At 37.8% G+C, this 21,569-nt stretch overlaps 1 protein-coding gene across 5 annotated transcripts in view; it reads right to left on the reverse strand.

The window, feature by feature from the left end:
- MITF (melanocyte inducing transcription factor) overlaps nucleotides 1–21,569 on the reverse strand; it is a 228,130-nt gene that overhangs the window by 84,274 nt on the left and 122,287 nt on the right. For 4 of the 5 annotated variants that reach the window (XM_043885250.1, XM_043885246.1, XM_043885249.1 and 1 more), the window contains exon 2: nucleotides 9,115–9,364. In XM_043885250.1, coding sequence (XP_043741185.1) covers nucleotides 9,115–9,364 — 250 coding nt within the window. The remainder of the gene's footprint in view (nucleotides 1–9,114; nucleotides 9,365–21,569) is intronic. The other variant, XM_043885247.1, reaches the window with a different exon arrangement.

Genomic DNA, 21,569 nt, shown 5'->3' on the forward strand with positions numbered 1-21,569 from the left:
CTAATTTACATATTTTTAAACACTGATCCCATTCCCTTATTTTAGTAGGGCAATGTTAAAATTAGATTTTGCTTACACATGTCCACAATCTCTATTATTCAAGAACATACCTATAGAAGATGGTCTTTCAAATCTAAGTCCCTTTTTTAATTGTTAGGATTACGTAGGTAACATTTGTGAAGAAGATTCATGACCTTAACATACAGTAATATAAAATTTATGACAGCTAACATTATTCACTTGAAAGCAAAGAGAAAAACAACCAGAACTGAAGTTCCAGTTTTAAGTGCTAAAATACAACAGAAGTAATAATACTGCAATGAGGCAGGGGAAGAAAAATTGTAAATGCAACCATAATCCCAGGAGAAAATTAATATTAAAACACATGTATTGACTCTACCAAAGTGAGTATTCCAAAAATCCTTTACAACAATGTAAATATATTATTAACACACACAGAACTATGAAAGATATGAATTAGGCCAATAAGATAAGCCTGGCCAACAGGATTTTTTAGAATGCAAATCATCTTGAGTTTTGATTTCTGGATGTTGTTATAGAACATCTCAATATTCTGACCAATAATGATGACTATAATGAAACTATAAATTACCACAGTGGTCAACGTGGCTAGGCAGTATTTTTCTGTAGTCCAGGTCTTCCATCTGGCATATAGTGGCAATTCAGGGGTTCACTTTAATTACCCCATATGGATGTCCCCTTACTAATTTCAAATGCTTAAGATCATGTGTCCTTCCATTAAGCCTGTGAGACTCCTCTGTAGTTCTATTCGACCTCCCACTTGGCTCTAACATAGTCCATTACTGGTGATTTTTTGAAATGTTTAGAGATTGTTCTTGAACTCCATAGGAAACAGAGAGGAAGCAAGGCATGTGGTTATACGTAGATAAGGGAGGCTGATAAGTAGATAAGGTGGGCTTCCCTGGTGCACGGTGGTAAAGAATATGCCGCCAATGCAGGAGACTCAAGAGACACGGGTTTAATCCCTGGGTCAGGAAGATCCCCTGGAGGAGGGCATGGCAACCCACTCCGGTGTTCTTGCCTGGAGAATCCCATGGACAGAGGAGCCTGATGGGCTACAGTTCACCAGGGGTTGCAAAGAGTCAGGCACGACTGAGCACACACGCATGCAACGTAGGCTGAGGAGTCTAACTGTGTGACTTCAGTGACAATCTCTTTTTGCATCAGTTTCCCCATGGGGAAGATTGGGCTTATCCTACTTATCCCACAGGGCTGCTACAGAGACATGTAAGATAATGGATATAAGGGATTCAGCTTACCATCTAATACAGCCAATAATTAATGTCCGTGCGGTCACTGCTCGTCCTCCTCGAAGTTGCTTTAGGCATACCACAGTTACACCAGTTAATTCCTATATTTGCTGAAGGTACCAGGCTACCATGTCAGTTGAGAAGTTAAACATTGCTACTTCTGCCTCCTAAACTTTTTCAGGTCATTCACTCTAGAAGAGGAACAACCACCAATGATGAAGAAATTAGTGCCATGAAATCCAACTGAGTTCAAATCCTGACTATACCACTTGCTTCATCCAATTCCAATGAGCTGTTTGACCCCTTCGCCTCAGTCTCCACATCTGTGAAATGGGGACACTAGTAACGACTGCCTGATGCTGGACATGCCAACCATGACTGTGAGTCTAACAGTTCTCTGGGAGACACAGACTATCTGGAAGGCAGGTGGTACAGCCATAAGAGCCTAAGTGTTTTCGAAACAGAACATAAAGAGGGGAGTTAAGAAAGATGCCGAACAGGAACTCAGCACAGAAACAGGAATGTTTCTCAAATCCTTTTTGTTTTTTCATCACCACCCCCTTAAGCAGCCATTTTAGACATTCTTGTTCCCCCTAATTATCTCTCCTCTAATCCCCAACCAAGGAAACTGTAACAGGTACATATATCTGCTTATGTACTATGCCCTTTTAGAGCAGCGGTCCCCAATCTTTTTGGCACCAGGGACCAGTTTTGTGAAAGATGATTTTCCATGAATGGGAAGGTGAAGAAGGGGAAGGTTTCAGGATGATTCGCACACATTACATTTAATATGCACTTTATTTCCATTATTATTATGCCAACTCCACCTCAGATCACCAGTCATTAGATCCCAGAAGTTGGGGACTCCTGCTTTAGAGGATCACAAACCATTATAACATCTTATATTTTTTGCCTTCCAAGAGCCAATTTTTGCTCCCCTGGGAGACAATATCAGCCCAGTTAAGAATGCATGTGCTACATGTCGCATCATATTGAAAAGAAATTCCCACTCAAAGGTAGATTTAAAAAAAAAAAAGACCCACTCCAATTTTCAGTTCTCACTCCAAGGCCCTAGACCTTAGCACTGTCCTTAAGTGCTACCTGGACCTCCAGTTTTAGGATTATGAGAACTGTGTAAATTAGAAGAGATTGCACCTCTCAGTATGGCTTCTTTTATCAGCAGAAAAAGAGGGGCTGAGCCGCTGCCCTTCATGTAAACCCACAAGGTGACTTCAGTGATGGCAAAGTAGCCCACTGAGATAAATCCCTGACCCGAGAGAGAAGGTGACCCTCCTCCCAAACCTGCATGGCTCAGATGTCCACTGCGCACGGCGGACCCGACCCACACCCTGAGATCACACCTCCCAGATTCTATGGTACCCCGCAGCCACAGAAAAATGGCTGTGTGCTCATAGTGGAAGAAATCACTTCCATCTTGTGTACCAATATTACCAAATGAGGGGCTTTTCAGGTGGTGCTAGTGGTGAAGAATCTACCTGCCAATGCAGAAGACATAAGAGACATGGGTTCAATCCCTAGGTTGGGAAGATTCCCTGGAGGAGGCCATGGCAACCCACTCCAGTATTCTTCCCTGGAGAATCCCATTGACAGAGTAGCTTGGTCGGCTACAGTCCACAGGGTCACAAAGAGTTGGACGCGACTGAAGCGACTTAGCATATACACAAGCATGCACGTTACCAAATGAATATGGAATTACAGCTGATATTTCAGTGTTTCCAGAAAAGTAGAATTAATTCATAGGCTTAGCTATATCAAGGCTGACTACTTTGTTTTACATAGTTGCTCCCCACAGGGCTGCTTTTGCAAGTGGGCCAGGCCCAAAAATCTAAGCAGAGATGATTTTCTTTCAGCCAGGATTCACTGCTCCTTCCTAGTTACTAAAAGCAGCGGAGGCAGAAAAGATGTCTGACATTAAACAATGCACATTTACTAAGATGGGTGCCCTACTTAGCCTGGGTTAAGTTAGATTTAGATTTCCCCAATGTAAGGCAACTTTATGGAGAACTTTCTTGTGCCAGCCCGTAGATTACTAACTCCTTACCTACGGTGGTATGGTATGCATCACATTTGCATGGGAAGCAAATGGGTTGCCAGTCACTGCCAAGACAAAGAGCACACATATCACCAGAATGATCTAAGTGTTTCCAGTACACAGGGTAAGAAGTCCCTATTCTGCCTAAGGAACAGAAAGTTGTTTTTTTTTTTTTTTTCCCTTTATTTTTTATTAGTTGGAGGCTAATTACTTTACAATATTGTAGTGGTTTTTGCCATACATTGACATGAATCAGCCATGGATTTACATGTGTTTCCCATCCTGAACCCCCCTTCCACCTCCCTCCCCATCCCATCCCTCTGGGTCATCCCAGTGCACCAGCCCTGAGCACTTGTCTCATGCATTCAACCTGGACTGGCGATCTGTTTCACACTTGATAATATACATGTTTCAATGCTATTCTCTCAGATCATCCCACCCTCGCCTTCTCCCATAGAGTCCAAAAGTCTAGGAACAGGAAGTTTAAAGCAATATTCTCAAAAGTACAGACAAGATATTTCTCTTTCAGAAAGAAAAGAAACGATTTGTCTCACTTCACTTGAAAAGGTGAACAAATAAAGACAGGGTTTACATCTACCTGATCAAAACTGCCTAATACATTTCTTCAGACCTCGCTCCCACAGAAGAGAACTGTAGGCGGGAAAGCAGCAGAAGTCAGGAAGGCTGAGCCCTGGACTGTTAGCAGCTAGTGTCCTGCTGGATCCCCCTCTACACTGTTTAGGCCAGTTCTCAGTTAACAAGGACTGTCTATAATTTTTTTATTTATTTTATTGGAGTATAGATGATTTACAATGTTGTATTAGTCTCTTGTGTACAGCAAAGTGAATCAGTTATACATATACATATATCCCACTCCAGTGTTCTTGCCTGGAAAATTCCATGGACAAAGGAGCTTGGTGGGCTACAGTCCATAGGGTTGCAAAGAGTCGGACATGAGTGAGCACACACACACATACATATATCCACTCTTTTTTAGATTCTTTTTCCATATAGGTCAGTACAGAATACCGAGTGGAGTTCCAACAAAAATGAGTTTTAAAGGGAAAGAAAATTACCTTATGTGTGACATGGAACACAAAGTGATAACGATCCAGAGATTCAAAGGCTCTGTAGGGAAAGGAAGTCTGTAGGAGGATGAAAAGATGTTTGTGAAACCTGGAAACAGAATCCCTTTGTCCCCGAGAGAAGATGTGGCCTTGTAGACATGGTGTTTGATCCAAAAACAAAAGGACACCAAAGTTCATAAACAGTCCTGAAATTGAAACTCACAGAATGTTCATGTAAGTCACACTGACCGGTAACAAAAATATATGCTGGCCCATGGACTATGGGATTAGAAGAATTCTCAGGTTTCCTTTCTTATGTGGTCAGCACCTCTAGCAAGATTCCCTAACTAAGGGGATAAAAGGCAAGCCGAAACTGAGACACACTGCATCTCTTCCCACTTCTTTTGGTCAATATGAAGCTAATAAGGTTCTATGTTCCTGCCCAAATAAATCCGGAAGAAAGTCAAATGCATAATGGGGCCTGGGAGCCATTCCTTCTTCTAATATAACCTACCAACTCACTCATAACTCCACACACCTTCTTCAAGTTTCTGTATTATACCTAAAGAATAAGCCACACCTTGACAATTCAACACCAAGCAGCAGATTTCATAAATTACAGAGAAAGACCAGCAATTCAGCCAGCCACCCTTTCCTCCATTAGTGAAATTTCCTGGAATATAGGTTGTCGGACAGGGTAACAAGAAAGCAGAACACCCATCCATCCTGGGTTGCTAGAATCACTATCTAAATGAGATGCCATACCGTAAATCAACGACCAAAAAAATACCAATGTGAATTCAGTTCACAAGATAGAGGGCCCTGGCAAAAATGTGTTTTAATACCTGATGAATAGCAAGCATCACTTCTCATTCTGCAGTAATCTAATTCCTTGGGTTATCTGAGATGATTTGGAAAAAAAGAAAAAAAAATCTAAAAATAAATTTCTTGAAATTATTTAAAAGAAGATATCCTGAAGTTACCAAAAATATCTATTTTTTTCCATTCAAATTCATATAATCTTTCTCCTAAGGAGAACAGAAAACTTCAATATACAATTTATTCCCAAGAGAATACCTTGGCTTTAAATTTTTTAAGTCCAAGGAGAAAAAAAAAAAGAAGGAAGGGAGGCAGAGAGGGAAATCCTTGAAAATTCCCTATACATTTCTAAATAGATAAATGTTTTCAAATTATAAACTCTTGTTTTCAACTATACACTGTCAGAGTCCATGCAGGGGGAGCAATTCTGCTGAACCTGCCAGTTCAAGATCAGAGCAATCAGGTATTTTCATAATCAGTCCGAGTTAGAGAGATGAGACAGGGAAAATGCATGCTTGATGGATGTGCGGATGAAGACGCAGAGGTTGGTATGTGATGCTTCCTCAGCCATGAGACTGTGTCCACAAGGCCAATCCCAGTTCCTCTGTTTGTGTCTAAAAGGATCCAGGTCAGATTTCAGATCTCAGGTTTGCTTGTCAATAAAACTACCTGTGGCAGAAACTACTTCCATTAATGGTTTTTAATGATATACTTTGTTAATTCACAGTGAGAAATACAGAGTGCGTATTTTCACTACTGCGAAATATATATTATGCACTTCAGATACTGGTTAATTTATGACAAAGAAACATCCTTAAATTACAATACCCAATTGAATAGGGCTGTTCTTAAGAAACCTAGAGGATATATCCAATATGTGAATACATACAACAATAAAATTAACCACTCCATGACATCTAAAATAAAAACCAATAATAGGAATAAAAATCACAAATTAATTAAATCAATGTAGAAACCAGAGGCTAATCCTGCAAAGTTTCATGAATTTACGGACAGAATGACAACCATATGAGAAATAAGTAATGCAAATTTCCATTCCCTATGACTTCCAAACACTAGTCCTAAATTTACTAGAAACGGTCGACAATTTAAAACATGCTTTATAAACCTTCATATTTTAAGTATAATTCTGCAAAAGAAAGGGGATTAACCAGAAAATACTAATTGAGCTTTTCAAAATTATTCAACGCACCAACAGCAAAAATGTTCGTAACATGAGTTTGTGTGTGTGATTTTTCTATCAAGCTCTTGTAAACCAGTGAGAGACGGGAAAGATTTACCCAGGATTCTCTGGCACACGCTAGAGAATGTCTAACTGCACACATCTACCTCCACTGAGAAGCAGGTATGTTCTGTCCTAGCAACTTAAATCTTTAAAAATTAAATGATGAATTTACTAAGACTATACTATTAGAAAAAATATCTATTCAATATCATCTGCGTCATTATGCATGTTAGTACACTCACTGTTCTGCCTTGAAAATGTATATTCATAGAAATGTGGGTCAAGATTAAGCAAATTAACTGCTTTTCTATTAACCATTTACTTCATAATATATGCTTATGATTTAAAAACTATAAAAGAGAAAAGAAAAAAATAACCATCTTTCTCTCACTTACCTTTCAGTGATAAATGATTCATATGTCCATCCACAAAACTTTCAAAAATATGCAAACTATTTTTATAAAGTACTAAGTATTTAAGTATTTGAAGTAATCATATATATGATACTCTCCTTTAAAATGTAATTTGAATCTCTTAGAATGCCACCTTATATGGAATCATGTTTCTGCTTGGTCCTCCACATAAAGACACTATACACAAAATCTGTCTAAACAGCTACCAAACCTATCCACATTGCTATGCCCTATACCTCTTAATATACTTTGCTACTTTATATAACTGAAGTATAAAAATGCACAAGTTAGAATAAACTAAATCTGTATGAAATATACATTTACCATTTGTTGATTTTTATTTAGATTAAGTCTCTGGGTTCTAACAATATATTTGTGTTTTAACTTTGGACATATTTCTAGCATAACTAAATAGGGCGATAGAGTTAGGGCCAGTGTTACCAGGACATAGTAACATATAAGGAAAAATGGTTATGTTATTAAACCAGTTAGTATAGATTTTAATTTTAATCATATCACAATTACATATTTTAAGTAATAAAAACTTTTTTAAATGATGTCCATTTTTAAAATGAAATGGAAATAATGTTTCAACATACTTGGGTAATTTCTCTTTCATCGGATATAATCGCCTTAATAGGAATATAGATTTCAACTAATATACTTTAATATAATAACATTACCTTTGATTTAGACATAAATCACTACTAACACAAATCTGTGTCATCTCTTCTAAAATCTATTCTTCAGCTTAAAAAAATAGACTACTAAAGTAAATAAAACAGACATTTCTCTATAACTTATTATTACTGAATTCATATAACTTTAAATAATCTAAGATATAGCTAAAAAAAATTATGATTCTTGTGAACAGCAGACAACTTAAATCTTAAATAAACCTTAGGTCTGTAAAAACCCACTGGTTGCAAATTTTCACCCAAGCAGAACAGAAAGTTTAATGTACAATCTACTTCCAAGAGAAAAACTTGCCTTTACTTGGAAGGTGGGGTACATAAAATATACATTAGGTGTGGCAATATTCAGAACTTCAGTCATAATAGAGTAAAATTTTCTGCTAAACCATTTCAATCATTTTTATCCAAACAGAATTTTAATATCAGTTTCTCTATGACACAGTTTCAGTACTCCATCACTAATTTCAAGAGTCTTTGCAAATAATAAAACAACTGGATTAAAATTTGTTTTTAAAGAATCTCTTTCCTTCTTTCTGGTAGAGATCATAGATTGCTTCCCAATTATCACACAGCATCCCATTTGCTTTCACAGTAAACTTGAAATAGTGAAAGATGTCCTTTCTGAGCATAGGAATGATTGCAAAGACTAAAAATGAATCACCGGCGGGTAAAGGTCACTTTGTTTAATGAACAGTAACACTCGGGACTCTTCAGGATGGATCAATTAGGTAATGGGATTTTAAAAATTAAGAAGTAAGGAAGTCCTCTTACTTTTCTTTTAACTTCACTTGCATCAGTCACATTTAAGAGTTGGAATGTTTAAAGAAGGAGTACCTCCCAATCTGATTGCAGGACCCATGTGTGAGATGGAATTCTATTCTTAGACTTGTTACAATTTTCCCTAGTAATTAGGAAGCTATATGTCCTGGATAGAATGATGCTAACAAGCTCCTGCAGTTTCTACTCTAGCAAGAAATCAAAGGGACCCAAAACAGACAACTCACTTCAGCTAAAGGATTATGCAGTCTGGTTATTAAAGCTAAGCTCTTCTACCATTTTCTATCTGAAGAGACTTTCTAAAAGAGTCAGATTCTACAGCCAAGATTATTTACTCAAGAAAAAAGAAAACTCAAGAATGGCCATGGAATGTATTTAGGGGGAAAAAATATATATATACAAGTTATTAGAAGAGGTTCATTTCAGATAACTTGTACATTTTTAAACTTTCCCAAAGAAAGATGGGAAGATATCATTATAAAAACCATCTATAACCTCCTGGTAATTTCTCACGGGACATCAACACTCTTCCCCCATTTAGAGAGGGTTACTATTACATTTACAGTTAGTTGGAATCTTTCTTTGGAAATACAAAGCCATGTAGGAATCAACGGAGCTGACATTTACAAATATGTTTCAGATGGGTCAATATAACCAAATAAACATGATGAGACAAATACAACACCTAGAAAATGGAAAATGTTGAAGAAGAAGAAGGCTTGGCCCAACCAACAAGAGCGACACTCACGTACCTTAAGGACTTCCATCGGCACCTGGGTGGCAGAGGGGAGGGTGGTGGGCACGCTGACGTTTATGGCTGGAGTCTGACTCACAGGCACTCTCTGTTGCATGAACTGGGCCGCCTGCAGCTTCTGCTGCTGCTCCCTGCGTTCCTGCTCCTGCATCTGCTCACGCATGAGCTGCTGGCGTAGCAAGATGCGTGACGTCATGCTGGAGGAGCTTATCGGAGGCTTGGAGGCCCCAGGATGCTCCTCGGAACTGCTGTGGGAAACAGAAAAACACACATTAAGTTCCTAATGAGAACTTTCATTTGCATTTTGGGGTATCCTAAATTGCACCAAAACTATGAAATGAGCCTGTGCAAAATATAATCAGATCGCAGAGTAGTATTCCACCTAATTGAAAATCAAGAGCTGACAGGATTTAAGTTATCAGTAGTTGAATTAAAATAAGTCGGCTTGATTGCATCTAGGCATTTTTATCATACAGCTTATTTTTTTTTTTGACATTTTATATCGCCTACTACTCATCACCACCAAATATAGTGCTGCCATATGAAGTGCCAAGAAGCAAGGCATCTTAATGGTACCCGGAGTTTCACATTTAAAAATAATTTGCTTGATTTCCTTTTATAGTCGAATCTAGCCAAATAACTACTCCTGTATATTATCTAAATTCCTTGAAGATATCTAAACTGTTAACTAACACACAATAATAGTTCAAAGGAAAGGTGAACTCTGTCATGGGGAAATTTTTCTACGATACAAGAAGTGAAAGTCATTAAAGAAGCCTTTGGACCAGCATCTTAACACTGAACTCAACCTCAGTCTTTAAGAAAGAGGGCAGAAGACAAGTTAGTTTGACAACTCCATTCTTCTTTGCCTGGTTTTCTTTGTACAGTCTTTTCTTCTGATTCTTCTTGGCAAGTCCTATCTAACGCATATTCTATGAGTTCCCTATGAGGCCTGCCTCTAATGGTGCTGGTGCTTACTCTACCCAAAATCATTTAAGAAGCTTAAATACTTGTCACAAGTCAAGAAGAAAGGACTTCTTGATTTTCCTAAATATAGATTTCTATTGTTTATCTTGCTAGCTCTATGACATCAATAAGTAGATAAACCTCTCTGCCTTAGTTACCATGTCTGAAAAAGAGGAATAACAATATTTTAACTTATTTACTCATTTTTCAAAACGGGAGATGCTTTTTAAATGTCTTTGCACCATTTATACTCGAAAGCCCTACCTCTTAGGAATTTTGTGAGGATTAAACAAAATAATGAATGAAATAATGCACATAAATCCCTTAATATAATGAGTGCTATGCAGTACTGCCTCAATAAATGTTTGTTGTTGCAATTACTATTATCTAGAAATTTTCATTGTTTCTAGTAATATCATTTTCTTTAAAAAAAAAACAGTTTAGGGCAAAGAATATAAAACCTTATTTAGCGCCTGGAAACAGAAAGAAGAGTAATATTTAGGAAATATTTATATTCACATCAAAGTTATTCTTCCAGAGAAGTATCTGTACCTTTAAGCTTCTTTCCTTGAATATAAATCCCAATATCATCCTTATCTTCTAACAAAGGCAAAATAAAGTCTTTAAATTACTGACCAACCTCATAAACTCCTTAAAGCTAAAAATCTTCAAATTCTTCAGGTTAAAAAAAGAAAGTACTAGAGAATAAAGAAATGTTTGCATTTCACCTTCGCAGAGTTCCAGAAAACTATATAATAAAAATTATACTAGCATTTAACTCATTACTCAGCACAGAAACCTGGTTCAATAGCCTATGAAAAGTTCATATAAAATAATGCTGTTAATATATAGTCATAAAAAATGGTATAAAGATATATTTATGGTTGTGAATTAAAACTATGTAATATAGTAAACTTAGGAAATCCTGCTATTAGAAAGGTATGATTAAACTTAAAAAAATGTTTACTACAAGAAAAAGTACAAAGATAATGCTACCCTGAGCCACTGTGGGAATATAATACCACAATCCTCTAAGAAAACGACAATATTATCAACTGATTCAGAAATTTCACTGATGGATAACTTTCCTAGGAAAACAATTCAAAACATGGAAAACCTGACATTACAAAGCTGTTGACAAATTTCACAGTATTCTGTCCCCTATCATGGGCATGATTATGTAAATCATGAGGGGAGGCGTGGGTTAAATAATACAAACTTTCAGTTACAAGATGAGTAAGTTCTGAGGATCTAAAGCACAGCATGGTATCTATAATTAACAATACTGCATCGTATGCTTGAAATTTCTGAGAGAGCAGATCTTAAGTGTTCTCATCACACACAAAAATATGTAAGTAACCATGTGAGGTGATTAATGTGTTTCACAATGAATACATGTGAAAAATCATCCCACTGTACACCTTAAATAATTTTGCTAATTATACCTCAATAAAGTTGAGGAAATAAATAAAACCATTCAAAAGATTTAAGCATAAAACAGGTTAAAAAAAAAAAAAAGTAAATTATGGACTTCCCTGGTGGTCCAGTGGTTAAGATTCTGCATTCCCAATGCAGGGTACACAAGTTTGATCCTTGGCTGGGGAACTAAGATCTCCCATGCCACATAGTGCAGCCAAACAACAAAAAAAGTAAATTATGATACATATAGATGTGATAATGTACCTTTTTTAAAAAATTGCTCAGCACACAGCAAAGTGCAGAATCCATGTCCTAAGACAAATTAAAAAGTAGAATCAAAAGTGGATGTCCATTCTAACCTAGAATAAGTACAGTATATGGATGTACACAAATACACACAAGACTAGCAAAAGGAGGAGAGCTGCCAAAGTGGCAGGGGGATCATAGGTAAATTTCTTACTCTTTACTTTTCCCCCTATAAACTATAACATCACCATATTTTTTTCAGTGGCAGGATATATGCCACTAATTTGAAAACATGAGGAACATGAATTAACTTATAAGCATGAAGAAGTGACTTGAGTGATCAAAGTCACCGTTTGGCTGGAAGAGACTAGATCCATCCTAGACAGCATTTTGACAAATAGGATAGGGAAGTGCTGACTTGTATCCAGCACACTGGTTCTCTTGGAAGTCTTCAGCATCCCAGAAGACTTAGACCCTCTTTCCTTTATAGTTTCCTACAGATACACAAAGACTGAACAATGCTAATACCCAGTTTATTACTTTCATATCATGCATTCATCTACACCATAAAAATACCCCATCATTCCTCAAAAACACTCCATTCACCTGCTCAGGTTCTGCTAAAAGAGCACCGAAAGAAAATGCATTTTCCCACTTCTGAGTATGAGTTCAGAGCTCAAATATACCTTCCTAAACTCAGAAAAGAAGGCTATTTAAAAATAAATAAATAAATAGATGGTCTTGCTATTCAAAGCCTGTCAGGTTAAAACATTCCCAGAGAGACTGATCCTTTTGATAAAAACAGGAGCAAACCTTTGTGCCTTGGCAAATGCAGCTGTGGAAAAATCGCACTAATTAGCTGCTCAAGACAAGCCATTGGCTGTGATACCGGGGGAAAAAAATCCTTTCAATTAACAGTAAAGCATTCTTGAGACATCTTAAGTTAAAATTACTAGTCATCAACCTCTAAGGCTCAGACTTTAAAGTCAACACAGTATCATTTAAAACATTTACTGAAATATTCTATTAGGAAAAAAATTACATATTTATATGGTAGACCCATATAAATAAATTAAACCCCCACACAAAAAAATCTAGCAAGGCTCAGCTAATTGATATTTGAATAAGTCTTCTCAAAAAAAAAAGGAAAAAGAGTCACTTCACTGCACACGTACCCTACTGGATATTTCCATGTTAAAGATGATTCTCAGATTCTCAGCTTTCCTCGATCTGTTAAACATCACTTCCTCTTAGAAATAATTGAATCTGCAATTATCACCCTTTCAACAAAAACAAAGATACCTACACATCAAAATGTTAGCAGGTCACATAAGCAAGTTTTAAACTCAAAGTCGAGTTTTATGTGAGAACATTACAGGTGGCCAAGAGCTTATTTTTAAAATGAGGACCTGATGCTTCAACTACTAACAATAAGCAGAGTTGTCTCAATGTATTTAGTTTTAAAAGCTGACCAAACTCATCCAGGGCCCAGGAACCTCAATGTGCATTAGGTGATTCTAATTTCATCAGTCTGATTCCTTTTAATCAGATTATGTAAAGGTCATTTATTCAACAAATAGCTATTGAGGGTTTCCCCTGTGCCAGGTGCTGGGAATACCTGGTTTCTAATCTCAGTGAGTTTAAAAGGCAGGGCCGTGTAATTTTTTTTAAGATGCCTTAAAATTAAGTCAATTATCTAGACTATTGGACTCTTATCTAGTTCCATGTGGGAAGGTGTACATCTCACCACAGGAAGTCACCCTTTGAAAACCAACTGAAAGGGAGGCAAATGCCTTAACTGGCACTTACCCACATCACTAAGACCAGGCAACTTCCTGAAAACTGGGAATTGCTCAGTGGTGACTCAAGGAGTATGGCCATCAATTGGACACAACTTCTAGTTCAGTCACTGCTGACCAATCTGATCTTTAACGAGCCACTCAACCTCTCTGAACCTCTCCAAAACCCACCTCCTAAACGTACAACAATGACTGAGTGAGCGAATGCCAGCTAAGTGACAGTGTAACACACCAGGGATATGGGCACTTAGATAAGTAGCCAAAACATGACCTGAGTTCCTAACTTGATGGCTGAATTTACATTTTTAACCTTCAAAGCCTGACCCTTCTCTGTGATGGTAGAGATATGTGGACATGTGCTCTGTGAATCATTGGTATATTCCTAAATTCAAAGAGTTAATTCCTCTGCCTTCATCAGCGACTTAAATATATCAGAAATCTCATGAAATCCAGTATCTCACCATCGAAACAACACTTGCCTGACCAATCCTCACCTTTCATGGTGATGCCAATACCCCTCCACCAGACCTTAGGAATCAGTCTTTGGTCTCCATATACAATCGTCCAAGACACAAATCCGGTTGTCAGCTGCAACTTAGCCTCTAGGCTCAAGGAGCTGATGCACTTTCCCCTGCCTTTCCTCTCATCAATTCCTCAGGTAGAATACAGTCCTGGCCTTTACTAACCTGTGACCATGGCCAAGTCAGTCAATCTCTCTGAGCTCTGGTTTTCTTTATTTATAGATTGTTTAATACATTTGCCTCTTGGCATCATAAGGAGGATTAAAATTTGTAATAGAGGTAAAAAGCTTAGCAGAATAACCAAAACACAATTCGGATAAACTGGAAAAGAGTTAAAAAAGTAGTAGTCAGAAAACATGAAACCATGAACAAGCTACTTCTTTTTTATGCAAGAAAGTGAATTTTTATAAGCCTGTATGCAAGCGTGGACCATAGAATATCTGCTTTTTAAGGTTTAGGCAATCCTTTTTTGATTCGGAGAATTTGACAAAGTTTGAAGAGGTGGAGAGAAGATAATCTATCCTGAAGTTCACTCACAAGATATAAAGTAAAACTCCTAGTATTTTTCTCCAGGAAAAAGGAATCTTCATTATAATCAATCAGTTGATAGAGCTCAAAGCTTATCATCTGCCTGCACTGGATACAATGTAATTACGTCCAAGAAAGCACAATGGCTGATGTTCACATAGACAGTGAAGACACAGGAGGGCATGATAATTAACCTCAAGCACAGGTAAGAAAGCTATGTCAGAGATAGCTTAACCTACTAGGGTTTCCAAATGCAGAAGGCTGACTGATGCAGGATCAGCTGAGGAACCTGCCTAAAGTCAAAATGCCCAGGCTCCATCCCAAGAAATTCTGACTTCAGGTTAGGTAAAGCTCAGGAATCAGTATGTCTACAAAAACTATGCTGCTGATTCTGATGCCAGGTTTGGAAACTAGGACACCCAAGATCATTCATTTGTTTGGTAGGAGTGTCGGGACATGAACCTATATCTTTGATTCTTAGACCAGAACACTTTCTTCCATGTCTGAGGAAATGCACATTCCATTCCCGGCCTCTGATAACTCCGACAAGAGCTCTGAAGAGTCCTTCTGATGCTGAACCCAACATGCTGAATGGAATGAAATGCGAAGGACCACCCACTCCTGCCAAATGGGCTATAAAACCAACAAGACAAAAAATCTGTCCAGATACTGCCAGTGGATCATTACGGTTACAACATAACTATTCTATCATAAGGAAAACTACATAAGAACTTACAGGCCGAATCTATAAAACTGCTGTTCTGTCAGCAAAAAGAGATTTTTAAGAGTCTTTAGAAAGTAAGTCCAAGTGCATAAATTACCAAAATAAGAGTAAGTAAATAGATATATCTTTTTAAATGGCAGTCTGGATATCTAACATTTTAATATTTATTTATTTAATTTATTTGGCTCTACTGGCTCTTTAGTTGTGGCACGTGGGATTTACTTCCCTGACCAGGGACCAAACCTGGGCCCCTGCACCAGAAGTACAGAGTCCTAGCCACTAGACCAACCAGGAAAGTCCTGGTATTTAACGTTGTCAAAGGATCAGTTATTTCCATTATCTTAACCTTTCCATTCTTTCCAAAGTCATTGCTCTGTAAGTATAAAGATGACTTTTGATGAAAAGTATAAAGATGACTTTTGATGTATGGTAGAAGCAAGTACCAATAAGAATTATATATACATAAGAAATATATGGTGTATCTGATATATGATATATATGATAAACATATATCTCACTTAAAATAACTGAGAGTATAACTCATGTAAATGTGAAAGTACCAGACTTCACACTTTGGCTTCAAAAGTGGAAATCTTGTGGACTTCAGCCATCACCAAACTTGGTTGCAGCGGTCAAGGAAAAAAAAAAAAGAAAACATGCCAAACGTCCAGCTTTTCTTGGTAACGCTATCAGCTCTGACAATAAATGCTACAGGTTTCTGGCACAGAGGAAATAAAAAGGCTTGAGAAGTGCAGCTTGTCTTTCTCTTCTTTCCTTCAACAAATATCTGAAGGTCTTCCAAGGGCCCTGTTCTGCTAGACATGAGACCGGCTTGGTGTCCAGAGTGGACCGCATGCCCATCCTCTGGAGTTCTTTACTCTTTGTTGTACATAAGGAGGAAAGTGTTCTAAAAAAGCAAGAATCGCCAAGTTAAAAATATGCAAGTTAAAAATCCAACATCGTCACTTTTCAACACCTGGAATCCAATTAGTTTGGAAAAATCATAGTCTCTCTGTATCTATTCAGGATTAATACTCTTTAAGCTGGACCTTCGACAGGCACCAGGAAGAGTATCTTCAATAACTGATGATATCAAAATCAAAAAGAGGCATAATAAGACTTATATTGGTATTTTTCAAAGAAACATAATAAGACACCTAATATATCAATACTTTTCAAAAGAGGGTACAAAAAAAGATACCCTGGAGTATAGGAAGAAAAGATTGAAATTTATATAAAATTTACACATCATTTTTATTTTCTATTTTTATACATGTTGTATATTATAATATCGGGCTTCCCTGGTGGCTCAGACGATAAAGAATCTGCCCAGGTTCGATCCCTGGTCAGAAGATCCCCTGGAGAAGGGAAAGGCTACTCACTCCAGTATTCTTGCCTGGAGAATCTCATGGACAGAGGAGCCTGGCAGGCTATAGTCCGTGGGGTTGCAAAGAGTCAGACTCAACTAAGCAACAAGCACACACACATTAAAATATAGCATCAGTATAGTGACACATGTATGAAATTTATAAGTTAAAATAAAACATGTTGAGAGAGCCAGCTTGAAAAACCTTACTTTAGGAGATATGACCCAAAATGTTTGAGACCTCTATAATATTAGCCCAGTGTTCTTCCAGGCAATATTTACCATCAGGTTTTTTAAAATTTGATTATATGCACCCCACCCAAATAGATTTTCTTACTTCTATACACTCCAACCAAGGAGTATCTGTTACTGAAAGCCATTTTCAAACAAGGAGATGAGAGCGCCATTCCCTTCTTTTCAGGCCACGACTGCCCTCCATCTCCCACAGATGCCACCATGGCTTTCCACACTCTTCACTCTCAATTCCTTTCTGAGAAATTATTTCTGGCAGCCTACTATCAAAAGGTCACAAGGCAGATAAAGTAGACGGCCCCACACTCAAGCTTCCTATCTTTCCTATCAAGCTGCGTTTCACTAGATCACATTCTAGAATTCCTGTTTACAATGTCCAACCGTGGAACCTCATTCACATCTAGATGCCATATTTTAAAAGACTCTGAAAAATCCATTCCTTACAAGGTATAAGCAATTGATATGGCATAACAATATATCCCACTGCTGGTGGGCTGCTGTCTATGGGGTCGCACAGAGTCGGACACGACTGAAGTGACTTAGCGGCAGCAGAGCAATTTAAAAGGAACAAACTTTTATCCAAAACTATCGTTGGTAAAGAATCTGTCTGCAATGCAGGAGACCCACTTTCTATCCCTAGGTTGGGAAGATTCCCTGGGGAAGGAAACACAACCCACCCCAGTACTCTTGCCTGGAAAATTACATGGACAGAGAAGAGCCTGGAGGGCTATGGTCCATGGAGTCCCAAGAGTCAGACACAACTTAGTGACAAAACCATCACACCACCATGACAATCTAATGAGAGAATTCAGGCATGAGTGTAAAGTAATTGGAAGGATCTTTTTAAAGACTGAAAAGCCTTCTATCTCTACTTGAACCATCGCCCCAGTCACAGGTGTGCTCTGTCCACGTGTCAAGATAGCATCACAACAGGTGAGAGAAGATTCTGAAGCCTTAGACTGCCATCACCTAGCAATTACTACATGTCTACAATTACTACAATTACTACATGTATAGGACATATCCTGGATGTGAGAGTTGGACTGTGAAGAAAGCTGAGCACCAAAGAATCAATGCTTTTGAACTGTGGTGTTGGAGAAGACTCTTGAGAGTCCCTTGGACTGCAAGGAAATCCAACCAGTCCATCCTAAAGCAGATCAGTCCTGGGTGTTCATTGGAAGGACTGGTGCTGAGGCTGAAACTCCAATACTTTGGCCACCTCATGCGAAGAGCTGACTCATTGGAAAAGACCCTGATCTGAGAGGGATTGGGGGCAGGAGAAGAAGGGGATGACAGAGGAGGAGATGGCTGGATGGCATCACCAACTCGATGGACATGTGTTTGAGTAAACTCCGGGAGTTTGTGATGGACAAGAAGGCCTGGCGTGCTGCAATTCATGGGGTCGCAAAGAGTTGGACACAAATGAGTGACTGAACTGAACTGAACTGACTGAGGACATACCAACCAAGATGCAAAGTTTGCAAAACTGTGTGGAAATCAAGACAGAAGTACCAATTATGATCTCAGGAGCAGTGAGTATATGCACTTGTCATGGTCTAAAAGCCAGCCTTACAAATAGTGGTAATGATTTACGGTGATCACATGTTACTTATGCCTGCTCACCATACTGTCTCATTTCTTTGAGAAAGTACCCTAATTCCACCCTGAAAAACCAGCCCCCTCACATTCCATTCATGAGGCAGGTTAAGGTGGTGCTACTAACTCCAGACCTAGAAACACAACATGGGTTTGATCAATCAACATATGCATCGAATGGGCCTGTAATCTAAAATGATCCAATAAGAGGCAGCCCAATGCCTTTGACTAGAACTACTGGGATAAAAGACCTCTAATTATACTAAGGTTTGAAAAGATGGTAGGATATAAATCTGGAACTTCCTGGACCTATGTGGAAAGAAAGGCAAACTAGAGGAAACAGTGATGTGAACTGAAAGAAGGAACAGAGGCCTAGAAAGAAGGAAGAATGTAGAAGAAGCCAGCAAGTGGATGACACAAAGCATCTGGATCAAACCATCCCTGAAGCCTTATAACCCTGGACTCCGGATATATTGATTTACAAGCGACTCTCAATCTCCATGTCTGTTTAATCCAGTAGGATGCGCTCTGTTAAACCACAGTACATTTTTGTGTCATTTTAGAAAATATCAGTTATTTGTTAAAAAAAAAAAAAAATCAATGCTTTGGCCTAAGAGCTACAACTCAAACAATCTAGCTATCCATTCTATCTTGCCCTTGTTTTGGCTGGCACACTGCCACTCACATTTCCCACCTTTTCATGGGGTAGACTGGCTTCATGCCTAAGTTTTGCTAGTGAGACTTCAGCAGAAAGATCACGTGGTTTGTTCAAAAATTCTTCCTAAAGAGATACTCATTTTGCCATCATGTCTCTTAGAATTTAGTTGCAATGGCTGCAGCCACGTTGAACCATGAAGATGAGACCCAGACTTAAGGATAGAGCTGGAACGTTCCTAGCCCCTCATGACCAGATAGAGCTAGCTCTATGAGGGCAGAGATTTCTATGCTTTATTCACCAGCACCTAAATTCCCCAGCACCTAAAAGAATATTTAGCACATAGTGAGATGAAATAAATATCTACCTAAAGAGTAAATCTGGTATCTCTATCCTAACAAATAACCCACCTCCTAAAATCAGGTAACACTAGAACCTTAACGCTGGAAGACCTTTAGTAAAACCATTGCTCGAGTCATCCAGTGACAGAGAACAGTCTTTTCCCAAAAATCTCAGTTCTAGAGACCAATTGTATTAGTTTAATTATAAGACAAAGTTTTCCCCCATATTTTAAGGTTTCTCAAGTCAGAATAGGTCATATTATATATATACACATACATATATTTAGTAGAGCTTTCTTCTTCCCTAAACAGTCATCTTATAATCAATAGTAAATCGGATATAAGGAAACCCATTTGCTAGACAAATACTGTGACACTGGATTACTCATAGCCACTCAAAAGCACAAAGGAGTTATAGTTTGGATAATTCAGAAATCTGAGCATTGGAGAAATACAATTAAAAGGCCACAGGAAGAGACATCAATTCAGTCAGTATCTGAAATGAAAATCCATAGAATGGAACAGAGAAAAACAGAAGCCACATACTCAGAATACCTCTGTTGAAATTCCAGCTCTATCGTTTCTCAGTGATAAGACGTGGCCAGGATCTTTCACCTGCCCAAACCTGAATTTTGTCATCTACAAAATGGAGGTAGGAGAAAAGTACTTTTGTCAAAGAGCAAGTATGAGAACCGAATATGCTAATACAAGTAAGATTCTTAGAACAGTGGTCAGCACACCCTGCAGAAAGTAAGTAAATGTTAGGCAATGGATTCTTCTGCGCTGTGCTGGGCTTCAATTCCCAAACTAGTACTCTCTGAGCTTTCTAATAATTTGAAACTATTGAAAACTGACAACTTATTTTCTAGGAACCCAAATTCTTACAACGCTGCCTTCTACTATAATGTCTCTTTGCTTTCTAGAGGCAAATACAAAGGAAACAATTAATTCACAGAGTGTACCCTCCCCAAAAGAAGAGGCAAGAAGAAGTTAATGAGCAGCTCAGTGAACAAGTTTTGTCGAAGATATGAGCTAAGAATTTCATTCTGAGAGTTTATAAGGGAAGCATGATCCTATGGCCAGTATTTTAGTCAACCAGAAAAAAGCCAAAATCAATTAAGCAAAAGTAGTTGAAATTAAGCATTACTTTGGATATAAATTCAAGGATGACATCACTACTATCCTAAAGCTAAATGGCATGTTTTATCCATTTGTAACATCCACTAATTTGCTTAAAAATAATATTTCAAAAATTACTAGGTTATGGAGGACATTCTTGTGTGATATGAACCACAGAGAACTAACTAGTATCTGATTTACAAAGGATAAAATTGTAACATTTCTAACCTGATGACATTTTAAATACAGAATTATGTATATACTCTATTCATAAAATGTTCTATCATTTTAGAGAGATGAGTAATTAAACTGTTTTAATGACACATACAATTTAAAAAATCTGTAAAAGCAAACCATACAGCAAAAATAGAACAAGACACTAGAAAACAATTTAAATAATTATAAAGTCTTTTAAAGATGTATCCACTGAACATTAGGAATTTTACCACAATTACATTTACAGGAATTTTATTTTTTAAGAATCAAATTCTAAAAATAGTTCTGCTACTTTTAGTATTTTTCCATTATTCTTGCCTTCTTTAAACACACCTTCACAAGCTGCTGAACATAATGCTTTTCTGACTTAATCAGAACCTCTCTCATGACCCAGGAACGTTCAGTAAATAATTATTAAGCTCCAGAGGTGGCTTTTGCTTAAGTTGATTTGCTTGAATGCCTATTCACTTAGGGACATGGCTTTTAGTATTGTTTTCAAATCTTATCACCTAACATTGAAAGTAAATATTGAAGGAAATGGGGGGGGGGGGGGGGGGAAGCTGTGATCCATTTAGCATTTCTCCATCTTAGCATTTCTTTGAAAGTACCAATTTCAAACTCGTTCTACATTTCTATGCCAGATAGATGATTCTGATGTTTGGATGTTTTCTTTTCCTCTCAAAGAGAAAAAAAAAAAAAATCAAT

The sequence above is a fragment of the Cervus elaphus genome, chromosome 24 (assembly GCF_910594005.1).
Source record: "Cervus elaphus chromosome 24, mCerEla1.1, whole genome shotgun sequence".
Lineage (NCBI taxonomy): Eukaryota > Metazoa > Chordata > Mammalia > Artiodactyla > Cervidae > Cervus > Cervus elaphus.